Source organism: Anopheles bellator, chromosome 1 (assembly GCF_943735745.2).
Source record: "Anopheles bellator chromosome 1, idAnoBellAS_SP24_06.2, whole genome shotgun sequence".
Lineage (NCBI taxonomy): Eukaryota > Metazoa > Arthropoda > Insecta > Diptera > Culicidae > Anopheles > Anopheles bellator.
The window spans coordinates 27520726-27535366 of record NC_071285.1 but is presented as its reverse complement, the minus strand read 5'-3'; the positions used below and the strand labels follow the sequence as shown (position 1 = coordinate 27535366).

Here is a 14641-nt window from a genome sequence, read left to right as displayed (position 1 = left end):
TTGGATAGCTAGTAATTTTTGTAACTTCTATTGAAGCATAAACATTATTTTATTTACCATTTATAATCTGTTTGGGGCATCACGACGGTTTTTTAAACAGTAGTCCAAACTGTCGGAGCTTCTCTTGTAAGTCAGGAACTTCGTGGTCTCGCTAGTAACCACATGTCCAACAATTCGATTCACTAGACTTTACTTTGAACGACGAACTTATCTTCAATTCAAATTTAAATAATCTTTCAAGTCTGTGCTTGCGATCCGCAGCAGTGGTTGAAATGCCGAAAGTAAGGATAATGAAAGAAAACTGATCATGTTGTTCCTCCGTAGAACATCCGTTTTCACAACATCGATTTATCGGTTTATGCACGAAGCGCTTCAGGTCGAACCAACTTTAATTTAATTTGATAATTATAATACGGTTCTGTCCTAATTGTTCTAATAGATCAAACACAACAACTAGCTACTGTTAAGTTAAGCAAATTAAAAGAACTCACAATCCCATTACGAGTGCGATATCCAGAAATATATAAAAACGAGAACATTTATTATTTAATTATTATTTTTTATGAATTATTATCTAATGAATTGGTTAAATAATATAAACAATATTCGGTGTAATTTTAATGAAAAGTCAGATAGCTTACTTGTGTTTGTTACTGATTAATACGATTTGAGACAGTGCAAGCGACATAATTTCCTAATTTTTGAAGCTTGTCAAATTACGATTTGTGTATAATAATTACGTTTTAGTATTATTGTGTGCTCGGTGTCTTTACCATAACCAATCTAAGCCCCACGATGAACATAACTAAATTGATAATAAGCTTTTCGACTACCACTCCATGCTCAGAAGGTTCGCAGAAGAGGTCATAGGTTCATAGAAGGCAAAACAAATCAATTTTACGTGTAACTTGTAAGACACAAAATTCCAGCAATATCATTACCATTGAGTCGATGCTACTACAATGTAACAGCTATCACAGTGTAACGGTTGTGTAGGACACGCTTCCAGGAATTGTTTATCGCTGCCTCCGATGCACGGGTCACGCAAATTACACGCCAACACTCGCACTCGGTTCCCGGAAATATGTGTCTGGATGTGGCGTGGTTCGGATGTGCGGATGAACATTTGTGGTATCTTGAAGGCAATTTCTTTTTTTGTCACGTCACCTGCACGGAGTTTGGTGCGATCACGGTGACCACCACGGCGGTGACCACACGAGTTCCCGGTGCAATGAACCGTACCGTACAATGATCCGTTGTGGTTGTGGACTGTGGTGCTCCGCCTGGCTTAACCCCCGGACAGGACCGGCAGGACCTCATGCGTCGTGCGTCATGGGTCGTGAGCTTCGCTCCTTCAAAACGCATCCATGACCACTTACGAATTCATTCCAGCGGAGGATGGAGTGGATTAATTTGATTTGTCTGCTGGCGCTGGCTGGCCAGGGACGAAATGGGGGAGACAGGTTCCTAATTGCCAAACGAGGCACAGCAGCAGTGTCGGTAGTGTGCCCGTACCAACAAGTAGGAAACGCATACCCAGCATATCCACCCCGTCGGGACACAGTCGGAGCCAATTTGAATGGCCTGATGAGTGCGTCCCAAACATCGTGTTTGATAATTAATACCACGCAGGATTTACCAACCCCGAAGGCTGCATTCCTCGAAGGGCAGAGAGAGCGAGAGAGAGAGAGAGACGACACGGTGAGAGATATGCATAGTGTTCGTCCAAGGAACCCCAGCATATTTGGAACACTTTATCAGCCAGCCCAGGACCGCTGGATGGTGAACATGTTACAGTTATGTTCTTATCACCCGTCTATTGTGTAGCGCAAGGTACGCAACCGCAACCTCGACAACTCAATGACTCGGGTTAATTAAGAGGCCGTCTCTCTGCATGAAAGTCCCGAAGTTGAAAAGGGCAGGATCTGAGGGCGTATTCGAGCGCTGGCTTGTGTGTATACGTTCGGATTGATGTCTATTTACGATCTATTCATGTAACTGTCGCTGATTGTTGTAGATTCCGCCATTTCTGCCAGCATAAGCCTTGACCTTAATGAACCTCATACGACTGAACGATAAAAAACATTACAACCAATCATTAACTTTACATAGATGTAGCAGAAATTATGCTCTACGAATTATGTAATTATTTCAGTTGCTAATCTAATAGATACAGGCAAATTGAGGCATTTGAAGAAATTCAGTACCAACTCACAGACGACGAAAGTACTGCATATTTTTATTTGGAAAGTGTTTTATCGTCAAAAAATCAAGTCACGAAATGATTGTGAGCCAGTTTAGTCGAGTAATACAATGTGAGAATTAAAGCAAACACTTTTTTTAAAATTGCAGTACAATATTTTAACAACTTTCCTATACCTTTTTGATAGCACAATTTTGCGGACTCTTACGCTACAAGTTCGCTGAACACGCGGATAAACGAAATGTCGTTGCTCTCTGAGCGTGTTCCCCCAAGAACCGAGCACCGAGGAATCTGAAGCAGACGGCCAATTATCTTTGCGACGATCGCACCGACGCTGGATTAGGTTTTTAATCAGCCAAAACCAGTATGCCGTAAATTGAAACCCCTCCAGGCTCCAGGAGACTCGCTCCAAGCGGCACATCGTGTCGCGAAATCCGGTGACATTTCCCGTGCATTTTCCGACCGCTTCCGAAAACCGAGGGGGGCGGATTGAAACGGCGCGATAAATTGCCATCCGGTGACCGGCGCCGTCTTCGGATTCAAGGCAACTTGATTCTGTCGCCCGGAAGCGCCGCTAAGTCGTGTGCGCCGAATGCACTCACCAGAACGAACGAGGGGAGTCGGAACGGGGGGACTCGTGCCAGATGACGTGGGCCGCCACGTGATTTCGGCTACGCCGTTTGCCAATAAATCGACGCCAAAGGCGGACGGACGAAGCGCAACTTCCCGAGGCGAGGTGCGAATGAATAATCAAATATGTAAATATTGGCCGGTGCTGCGCCCCCCTTTAAGCGCCTTATCTCGGGCTGGCTCCCGGACTCCAGAGACCTTGGTGTGGCGTTTCCCCAGTTGGACGGTTCTGTATGAGGAACCACTAGCAATCGGCAGCATATGATGATAAGAATCAGCTCGGTTCGAAACGGAAAACGCTAACGGTCAAGGTGGCCACCTTTCATTCAAACTCGGACGATGCGCCACTTGGGCGACTGTTCGAAAGCATGTAGGTGATGGTCCGGGTGTTAGCGGCCGTTGCTGTCGGCCGGATGGGTTCGGATTCGACGTTGTGAAAAATCGAAATAAAGTTGAGTAGAGCTAGAGTATTAATGCAGTCATAGTAACACATCGTTACGGGAAGTAACAGATCATTGATATTCTCTTTGTTGCAGGCCAAGTCGCGAATAATTAGGGGACTACGTTTACTACTCGAAAAGTGCTAGAAATTTAAAAAAAATCATTTATCCTTGAAACGGCCCTAGTTCCGGTTTGATGTTCTTGTTTCATAAATGCTTATGCCACTCGCACATGCCGAATACAGCCCGAACCAGTTGCTTGCGTGCAGTCGCAATCGCTTGAATTCAATTTGCTGTTTAAACAGCGAAACAGCACCACCAGCACCAGCACGTGACTATGAGTAATGGCCGACGGCGAGTCCTTTTCTTTCTGCCCAAAAGTGTGCCAGGCCGGGGCCTCGGATTTGCTGTCTGTCACTTGCAATTCATTGCATTCTGCAGCTCCCCGACGGTCCGTTCAAAGGAGGGGCCGTTCAAGTCGACGAAAACGAAACGAAACTACTAAACGGCGCTCGAGTGCAATCTCGTCAACGACGACTTGTGGGTCGCGTGGATAGAACCGAAAAACCTTCCCCGAAAAAAACACAGCACACCGCACGAATGTTTCCTTAATTACTGTCAACATTAGTGTTTCGTTGTATTCGTCGTCCGTGGACTGTTCGAGCTTTGGGCTCCCTTTCTTTTTTGTTTTGCCTTCGCTCCAATCTCATCCATTAAGGGCCCCTGTTACTTCGCGCTGTTGAACGCAATAAAGGTTGTCGTTTGGGTCGTTTTCGGGCACAAAAATCGGTGCAGAATGCAGAATGTTTGCAGTATTGGCGCCTGGTGTTTTGACGCCTTTTCTCCCGACAAATCGCACTTTCATCGTTCTAGTCCTGTTTCGGTCGAGCGCCTCACTTCTCTTCGATGGCGCTGGTGGTTGCTGCGAATGCCCAGATAAGTGTGATGGAAGAGCCACGGTTCAAAGAGCGCATAGAGTGCCAGACACTTTTGCGACCACCCTCAAGCCGTTGGCCAATAAGTAGGGTCGAAATGGTGTCGCTTTTTTAAATATTTTATTTTCCTATGTTGAGCAAACGTAGGAATTCACTATGAAGATGCAATTAGATGGCATTAATGAATAAGGTTGTTCCTATTTATTTCAACTTATCTTTATTGCTAACGATAAGTTCATAAGAATGTATCTGAGGCTTGTGCAATAAAAAGGAAAGGCTCAATTTGTTCCGCTAAATTCGGCATAAAGATTCCATTTCAAGGGAAGAGTTCATCATTTCAATCTGGAGCTCAGCATAGCTCCCAAGTATGTAACTTGTAGCTCGTAACATAAACATTCATAGTTGCGTATGCAACATTAGCGCTACGATCAAGCTCGACTTCCCAGACTCAACGGTTTCCAGGAACTCGAGATTGCAATTTTGTTCACATACTGACGAACCTCGTGAGGACGACCGGCTCAGCAAAAGCCAAGCCCGTCTACAAATGCAAACACCCTCCAACTTGGCCACTTTGTAGAAATAAACATCAGACTTGCATGAACCCGCCCTTGGTTCTCATGAAGAAAATATAACTTGTATTGACCGTATTGACATTGACCAACTAGAAATTTATATGTAAATTAGAGAATATCGGGAGGGACTTTTCTCGCAATTTTCCTAGCGACTGAATATAGCGAAAAAAACTGAACAAAAATTTGCCTTTGTTTAGTATTTGTTTGTTTTTGAGTTGAGATTTTTCCGCTTATTTACTGTCCCGATAAATAAATTTACTGTTTACCTTTTTACATTTTACACTTTTAGTAAACTTTAAACCATTTGGTGAATTCTCCATTCTCGAATATTGGAATGTGTGTGCAGATGTTGTAAACGTATGGTTAAAGGACCAAACATTGAAAAAAATGCTACAGGGGCGAAATAAAATAGCTCCTGTGAAATTCGGTTCCATTTCCGCTTCTGGTACTAAGCTTTCTCTATTCTATTGAAGCCTCATTTTGTCCACAGATTGGTGCGAGTCAGCCGTCCAGACATTTAGCATCCAAATACACATAGAACATTATTTTCCATACGACCGAAAAGGGAAAGCTCTGCAATAATACACTGCTTTTCATAATGATAACCTCACCCGTTTTTTCAGACTGAGGCTAAGATAAAACGTTGAACCTATTTTTCGTAGATTAGGAATCAATTAGTTTTGCAAAAGAAATAATATCCATTGCTTGGTTTTCCGAAATAAAAATTATTTTGACTTGGGGAGCCATAAAACGATAAAACGGCTGTTTCCAAATGATAACCTCACTTGTAAAAGTCAGACCCAGTCCAGTCCTACTAACAGTTGTTGAATTGTCAAGTAACTGAGTTTTTTCATCTCAGTAGTCTTGCAAATTTCCTGTAGTGAATTGGACATTTTGGTCAAAAATGGGTCGTGGAGCTCAATTAGGAGAAGACGAAAAAGGGAAAATTGAAGCGTACCATAGTGTTGGGAAATCAAATCGTGAAATAGCCTCATTACTAAAACGATCTTCAAAGGGTTGTCAATAATTACTTGAAAAATCCATCGGAATATGGGACTCGGAAGTTATCCGGACGGCCAAAACTACTCAACCCTCGAGATGAACGAAGGATAGTTAAAACTGCGTCTAACACTACGAAAAGTAGTACATTAACAGTTAGTTTGCCGAGGCCTTATGCCACCAACCAAGTGTCAAATGCAATCAATTGAGGTAACTCCTTTTCTGTGGCTCTCGTTCTTTCTACTTTACGCCGTTTAAACCCGGGAACCCTGGCGTTCCATTGGAACTTTGCACCTTCCGGGCGTGTAAAAGAGTGTCGCCCGTCGCTACGCTCTTTAGCAGAAAAATCCGATTATCCTCTCGTCGGTGTTTGTAGGCTTTTTTCTGGTTCTCTCTATTCCTTAATCATAATCAGTCGCCCATTATACAGCCAGGGCCGTGGGAGCGTGCGCGTCTAATCACGAAATAATTTGCCAGCCTGACCTGGGGCCTGACTGCCTCAAGTAATCGTAGGGGCCAAAGTGAAACATAGCGAGCGCCAAGCTCATTAGTTGGTCAAAGTTTTCCCGTTCCGGGTTTGTGTTTCGCTCCAGTCACGTGCGTGGTCAGCATGGTCTTCGCCGTTACTTACGGCCGTTGGGTGCTGTGCATCGTTCCGTCACCAAACCCAATCGTTCCACGTTAGCGGTGCCATCGCTTTGGTACTTAGCAATGGGCCCTCCACACCCTAATGTGCTCGCCTTTTCGTTCGTTTGTGCTCCCTTTCTTTATGATAATGGCGAACGAAGCTTTCACCGTGTGCCCCGTTTTTTGTCGTGTTCGGCCGATTTCTTCGCTATTTTGAAATGCTCATCCCTAACATTGTGTCGTTTAATTTCCTATATGCATGCAAAACATCGGACCGTCGCCCAGCCTGTACGAGAGCGCCCCCTGGTCGGTGGAAGCGTGGAGTAGACCCTTCGAAAGCTGCCCCCTGGTGGCCACTCGGTTGGCCGGGGCCGGCAACACATCGACCGTCAGCTCCAACTCGGTGCGTATACTACTCGGGCTCTCCGGGTTTTCTATTTTCTCTTGCTAACCGTTTGCCTTTTACTTTGGTTTCTTCGCCTCCAGAGTACACATTCGAGCGTGTTCTGCATCCGGTGCGGTACGACACGCGGCGTCGTCAGCCATTGGTTGCGCTCCGAGACGAACCGCGACATGGCGACGTGGGCCCGGGTGCTGGTGCAGGGCTGCCACAATGCGATCGTCTGCCAGCGGGAGTTCTCCTTCAGATGTCTGTTTCAGGTAAGTGTAGTGCATCGAGCTGCCGATACGAACTGTTCTAACCAGGTTCTGGACCATTCCCGTCATGTTGGAAATGTCATTTTGAGCGCTAATGTCCTTAGGGAATAATTTGACATAACTATTATTTTCCGGAGAAACGGAATAACTTCCCACGGAATTGCATACCTTCAGGCGTATTAGGCACTCTCTACCGTTACTACTCAAGCTCGTCTCGTTTCGCGCCTAAAGATATGCAATGCAAAGTATCATGTTACTTATGTATTAAAATTGCCTCGTAAGCCGCCAAAAACTGATGCGTTCCACGGTAAACCCAACACCCAGCACACCGGAACCAGTTAACTTTAGATTTATTATAATTTTATGATCAACGTTAAGCCGAAATCGTAGTAGAAATTTACTACCATCCGGGTGCCGGTTGCCGTTTTGAGTTGCTATTAAAATCGAAGCAATCCCGCGCCGTTGTGTATCTCGTTCGGTGGCACTAATCGTTACAACTTGCCGCGTGATCGATTTTCCTTTAATACCCCCGTGCTCGTGTTCGGTGCTCGCGACACGGCCGGCCTACGATTTAATTAAAACACCTCGACGAACACCGTGCGGTACTCACACAGTGTCCTGGCATTGTGTCCCCTTGCGCTGCCGACTCTCAAACCGCAACGCACAGCGAGCCCGGGGCCCACTTGGTTTTTTTGGTATCCCGTCCCGGGGGTTACACAAAGCCCCCGCTCGGGGTGCCCTCCGGCTAATCGCCTATTTCCGCCCAGCTCGACACGGTTGGTCCGCCGGATTCGCGCACCCGCGCGAACCGGAAAGTGCCATAAAGCAGTGCCGAGCTGGGGCGGGGCAAGTGTTTTGCAATTTCCGGCCAGCCCGGGATTAAAAACCGCCCGGAATCAAATTTTGCGTTCACACCGCGCAACACCGCGTCCCAGCGGCCCCAGCATGAAGTTATTAATTGGCGCGGGGACACGGCATGGTTTCCAGAGGGGCCAACCACCCAACCCAAACTATTGCGGTGTAAGCCGCGCCGGCAACGTACCGTGTCGCTGGCTCACCGATACCATTTGTGTGCCATTGTCGAACGGGGCGGAAATCAATAGAAGCACGGGTTGAAGTGGCCAGTATTTTTAGAGTGCCTCCCACCAGCTCCAGGGGTCCCACACGTTTCCGAAATTAGCGTTCCGGCGTGATTAGCGTGCGAAACCGTGGGCACGTAGGCACACTACCACCATCGAGAGCTCTCCGGAGACTGTGACGGAAGGAGGAGTGACAAAATGGAGTTCGGCTAATCGAACGGGAACGTTGCCTTGCGTCCGGCTTTGGTTCGTAACTCCCACACGCGGACTGGTTTCCGTTCCGTCGAGTGTGGTCAGCGGAAGACGGTCGCACTGATGACACTGTTCAAGTTAATCGCACTTCCGAAGTGCTGCAGGATATTTGCGCAGAACGGTGCTGGGTGTTTTCGGTGGTTCTCCTCAGGCTCCCAAGAGCTGCTACTAATTAGCGTGGGAAACTGTAGTCGACCTGGTGATGACGTAGAAGCTCTTGTTTGGCTACACTTTTCCTCCTTTACGTTGCTTATACTACTGTGTGCTTACTTATTTAACCTACTTTTGTTTAGCATCATAATTTTATCCTATCAATTGGGTTTGGTTTTGTATGTTTAATATAATATTCATCCTTTGTTATTTATTTCGAAACTTTTCTTACTTCTTTATTTGTTACTTTCTAGGCTATTGCACTTAATTGAGTTCTTTGGCTCATTTTTTTATATTGTTATACCTTTCCATGATTTTACTTAGTATACTATTTATACTCTTGATCACTTTCCTTGTTTTTGTTTATTACATTCCATGGTCCCTATACTTTGATAGTGTTTCCTTTTTACTGATTCATCTATTGTGACTTTAAAACATATTGTGTTTATTGTTTCGAATCTCAATATTTACTTGGTGCTTGGTGACGTACTTTTAAATTCATCTTGATATATTTTCTAAAGAAAACAAACCTTTTACTGCAAGCTTACTTACCGTCTGGATTTTTGGGCTTGTTTTCCACCGACACAGGGTCGACCTTGTCAATTAATAGTGCACCTGGACCGTGGGTTCACGCTGCTGGACAGCGGACTCGGTCCCGCGTCGAAGGCGCTCTGGTCGTTTCCGTTCGACAAGCTGAAAGGTTCGGCCGACGATGGCAACAAGTTGCTGTTTTTGGACTTTATCGGCCCGGAGGAGGCCGGCGGCGGTGGCGGCGGAGGCGAGCTGGTAAGTGGCCCTACGTGTGACCGACGATCCATCGCAGGGTCCCCCCCCGTTACCGGCTTCCCCAATTCTCACTACCCGTTCGCTCGTTTTCTCTCTCAATCTCTCACAGGAACTGGACATGGAGTGCTGCCCGAAGCCGGTGGTGTTCGTTCTACATAACTGTCTGTCGGCCAAAGTGCACTCCCTGGCATAAGGCCGCCTGGTGGCTACTCCAAGCTGACTCCACAGAGGGTTCGCATCCCGTTGGCTCAGACCGAGCCTTAGTCATTCACCATGTTTACAGGAGTTCTCGTGACGGGCCGACCCGGAACCGGACCCAACCCTTGCTTTGATGTAATCTGTAAATATGGTCATCAAACGTTCACCAGTCCGCCGGAGTGGGACTCCGGTCGGTCCCAGGTCCCAGTCAGTCGGTCAGTTAGTCCGCGCAGTAAGGTGACATTTAAAGATTTATATCCAGAAGAGAGGAGTCCCACGGTGGGCCTCCCGCGAGAATCCATCTCAGTCATCCCGGGGCATAGGTAATTCGGTAGAGCAGCAGCAGCAGCAGCAGGTCGTTTAGGGCAAATGTTTTGTTTTTGTTACTTGTTTGCAGCACACTGCAGTTGTACAGTTCTGTCGTTCTGTTTGTTTCTAGTTTGTAGACGTGTAGAACGTAGCCGGAACGCCGGTCCGTAACTTCCACCCTTATTCGTAGAGAGAATGAACTTCCTTCGAATGAGCCGAACAGTAGACAGCAAAGATGGGTAATGTATTATACCGCTAAAGGAACACATCGAGAGAGTCAGGACGAGATGAGCGGACGAGAAAATTGGCCGAAGATACTCTGCACATTTCTCTCCATGAAAAGCATAAACTATTGTTCGCCTGTTACAAATATTCAGTATGGAGCCATGCTTTTGGGTGCTTTGAGTGGGGAATTCAGTGTACGGAGGGTGCTTCTGATGACTGTGCTTTGCGAATAGTGCAATGAAGACGGTGCTAAGACCAATGATCGCCTGCCATATTACATGTCACAGCACATAATTCATTAGTATGTTACAAGATTTTACAGCATGAACGGCGACGTAAATTTGGCTGAAAACCAAAAACATCGGTGTCACCTCCAATATCTTTTCATAATCTTTAGATTTATTCATTGTATTGGCGTTTCGATTAAAAACGAACACAAGAAAATTTGAATTGTTAAAACATATTGTTTTATATTTTTATCGTATACATAAATAACGTTATGTTTAAAAATATTTTTTCTTATTCTCAGTACGTTTAGAACGGTGTAAATGGTTGCGTAAACGAGAAAGTCTCATCGGTAAAATCCAACAAACTAATTTTTAAACTAAACAGCCAGTTTAAAAGCAGACGCACTTCTGCTTTTCTTGGACGTGTAACGTTGGCCAAATAAAATAAAAGGGACATAAAAAAGCTTTTTGATGGCAAAATCATAGCGAAAGCATCTTTGAGGAACCGAGGAACGTTTCGTCGATGCGTTACACCAATGAACCTCCCAAAGTGTACCATTAGGTGGCAGCCACAGCCCTAGTGTTGGCACATCCCGTTCCGAGCGAAACATGGACAACAATGCCACGGAATGTTGATGGTGCTGGCAGCCGTCCCGATAAAGTGGCAACTTCCCGGTTTTGATGGACTCTCGGGCTTTGTTTCGCCATAAGTTGCCACTTTTATAGTTTTTTTTTTTCATTTCGCCCAGTGCGGCGACGAAGAAGTAAAGGTTTCCCATCTTTTCTCACATTTGTTAAGTGACCGTGTGCCGTAGTGCCCGTATTTATAGGAATATTTAATTAAAAGTAAGAGCACAAGTCGAGCAAAAACTTTGTCCTTCTCGATGCGCAAGAAAGCTAGTTTCCAGCGCCAGCGGCTGTCGTAAAATCGGCCCCGGGTTCGTCTTCGCAGGGTGATGATGAAAGTGGCAAGTTTCGGTCCCCGGGACGATGGGACGTCCTTCACCTGTTGCCCGGAGTGCAGGGCCAACATCTTGGGTCCTTCGGTCTGGAGTTTTTGCAACGTTTCTCTTCAACTCCGGTCATTATTAGACACAAAGTTTGCGATAAATGAGCGGCAGAACAGAATCATCAGTAGTGCCGAGTCCCGGACCAGTTACTACGGAGGGCAGCGGATGGAACTATCGAACCGGCACTGAAAAATACTGTGCATCATTACCTTGGAGCCATTGCTCGATTGTGCTTGTATTTTGTATGCATTACCCGTTTAGTAATATTTCCCTTTAAACATGTTCACAGAACCAAATTAAGAAATTCATTGTTTCGAACAATTGTAAGTTTAACTTGGTTGGTTAAGTAGTTATCTCACCGAACCGAACTCTGGCGCTGTGCTAAACTTGAAGTAGATAATTGGCTTTCATTGGGCACCGTAAGGATTCCACAGAGGATCACAATTTTGAAGGACGAAAAATATGGTTGCCACTATCTTCGCTTGAAAGCATACCATAAGTAATGCTGGCAGCGCAAATTGCTGCCCCCTGCGCCATTGCTTTCGTAAACTTTTGGCTTCCCAAAACCGAGGTCCGCTCCCCGTCACGGTCGGTGTGGCCACCTTTGGTTTTAGGTAATTAAATAAACTTTTTTCACTCGTGCAGCAAAGGCAACGGATTTGATCCTTGCCATCACTGTGAATGTTGAAACTTTTGCTATCGTTTCTCTGTCAAATTTCTTCGCTATCGAACGCTGGAAAAGTTGAGCGAATGCCCAGTGACAACCCCCAACATCTGACCATTCAGTCAGTCAGCTAAAACATTAGTTCCGCCAGCAAACCATTAGTTTGATGAACGAGCAAGAGGGAAAAAGAATGCTATTATCCTTTCGCTTAGCTATGTCTTTGAAAAATGCAAAAGAGAGAGATGAAAAATTACCTTCCCAACACATTGATTAAACCAAAGTAAAACATCGTTAAGCAATCGAGAGACAGGAAAGAAACTAAACAGACAAGACAAGTAAATGAAAGCAATCGAGGCACAGAGACTGGCAAATGGGCAAACAATTACGTCATTCGCGAAAAAGCAACACGACAACACGATTGGTAAAAAACAACTAAACAGAGCGAAAGAGTGAGCCAACAATGTAAATGTATCGGAGCTAACAGCGGGCGCGAAGGTGACGATTGTTAAGTTTTACAACTCCACAAGGTTCTACCGGTTAGAAAGTTTTGAATTTTAAATAAAATGTCTCAGTTTCTGCCTCCGTTCAACTGCCTGCGTACGAACTCGTTACGCTCTTCTCGAAGGATCGAGTAAGCGCGTTCCAGTCAGGGGTTGGTCGTTTAGTTGCCACTCTTGCCACGCAAAGTAAAACCCCAAAGTCTTCTACCGTGTAAGCATTAAATCATATCAAGTTTATAGGACAAACACTGAAAACACTGAAAGTCTTATGTGTCATACGAAACAACCATCAACCAACGACGGTACGGCCTGAGCGCGCTGCGTTCGGTTCTCGGCCACGGGGCCGACTGAACGCACTGCGCACAAAACAAAACGCGGTTCCGAAAGGAGCACTAGGATCAGGAGTACATCATTCCATATTAGACCATTCTCTCTTCATCGTACTATACTTAGAGAAGCCCACTGGCCCCAGCATCACATGCATGGTGGACGGCTGTTCTGAGAGGAATCGTACCTTCAAACTAAGAATTGTAAAATGTAAAAAACACACACGCATACACACCCGCACGTCGTTTGTATGATTCTGTATGTTGAATGTGTATAGCCTGGACGGACTGGACTGGATGGACTGGACGGAAGGAACCGAGTCCGAGTCGAACATGAACCATTTCTCGCTCTTCACGTATACATAATATCCTACTCTCCAAACTCTCTAGAGCCTTCGAAGGCGTGCGGTGGTTCGTTTTTGTAGTGAAACACTCGGTCAGGCGCTCTTGCCGCCGAACAGAGGGACAAAGAAAGTGAACGAATTTTGAAACTAAACCAAACTCCTCAAATCAACAACCGGCGACCGGGATTCGCGATCGCAGCGGGCTGAAACTAGTGAAACGCTCCGTGCGCGCCGAAACTAGAAGCCGCCAAGCTCTGAGAAGCGTACTAAACGAACCTTGCATTGACTTAAGTTACATTCTGGGAACGAAAACTATAAGAAAAAAACACAAAACGTAAAACCACAGAAAAAGGGGGTTCCAAATAAATCAAAAACAAACAACTCTAGCGCATCATTACGAATTACGAATTTTCAATCAAAAAAATTCCCGTACAGGAGACGAACACGCAAAGAGATGCAAAACGAAATAATGATCAAACCATTTTACACTACTTGAGAAATGAAACAAAAAAAGCGTTGTGGAAGGACAGTGGAAAAATGAAACATTAAACAAGTTGCGAGAAGAAACCAGAACACCCCATCAGCGAATGCTTCAACAGCATAAGACGAGGATAGTCTGCCTGAGTGTGCGGCTATGTGTACGGTGAATTTGTCTCTCTGTCTGTCTGTCTGTGTTGTGTGTTCTTCTTTTGTAACGTACGGTGCACTGCTCCTAGTAGATGCCACCGAGGTGACAGAGCAAGAGAGAAAAGTGAACAAACTAATCGGAAAATAAACGTGGCGCACTGACCGGCAAATGGCCTGCAGCAGCGGCATGGGCGACGAGAAATGAAACCCGGAAAAGTGTTACCGAAAAAAGGACTGTGTTTACTTTTTGTCCATCCGATCCGGGGTGCACGGGTTCACAGAATGATTAATTACAGTAAGTAACGGAAACGAATCGACGAGGTAGAAACATCATTGGTTTCGATCGCCAATCGTTTCATCAAGTCTTGAGTTTGTCTTGAGTTCAGTCGGCAGGCGTTTGTTCTTTTGGTTAAATCGAAAGTCGAAAATATTAAAACTCAGACTCAGTCATGTTAAAGTGATCGATTCACTCTATTTTTGTTTTAATCTTAGAAGGACGGACCGGGCTATATTTATTAAATTTTCTTAATAGTTAACTTAACAAGGTTAGCTTAAGAAGCATGTGGTATTTGCTCCACTTCACGATAGCCTTAGCACGGACTAGCTCAGCTGAGTTCACTCCAGTTAGTTCGTTCCTATTTTGAGCTACTTTTGAAAGATCAATTTCCGTCACCAAGGTCATTTTACCAAAAACGACTTTGTTTCTAGTAGTGGACGACTGATTCTTGAATCAAATGCATACATTTTTCCATTTTGAGCTAACGACCCACTTTGCTTGACCCTGCCTAGGTCTCTACTGTTCTCATGAATGAATTTGTGGCCATGCTGTCACTCTCACCAACCCCACTACCGTTTGAGCCCGGGCCTGCAGCCCGCGGGGC

At 45.4% G+C, this 14641-nt stretch overlaps 1 protein-coding gene across 1 annotated transcript in view; it reads left to right on the top strand.

The window, feature by feature from the left end:
* The window catches only part of LOC131211171 (beta-1-syntrophin), a 65031-nt gene extending 54697 nt beyond the window's left edge, over positions 1 to 10334 (top strand). Inside the window, exons 7-10 of the mRNA XM_058204548.1 lie at positions 6692 to 6809; positions 6893 to 7066; positions 9133 to 9330; positions 9440 to 10334. Of these exons, the coding sequence (XP_058060531.1) occupies positions 6692 to 6809; positions 6893 to 7066; positions 9133 to 9330; positions 9440 to 9523 (574 nt within the window). The 3' untranslated portion in view covers positions 9524 to 10334. The remainder of the gene's footprint in view (positions 1 to 6691; positions 6810 to 6892; positions 7067 to 9132; positions 9331 to 9439) is intronic.
* Positions 10335 to 14641: the final 4307 nt, after the last annotated feature.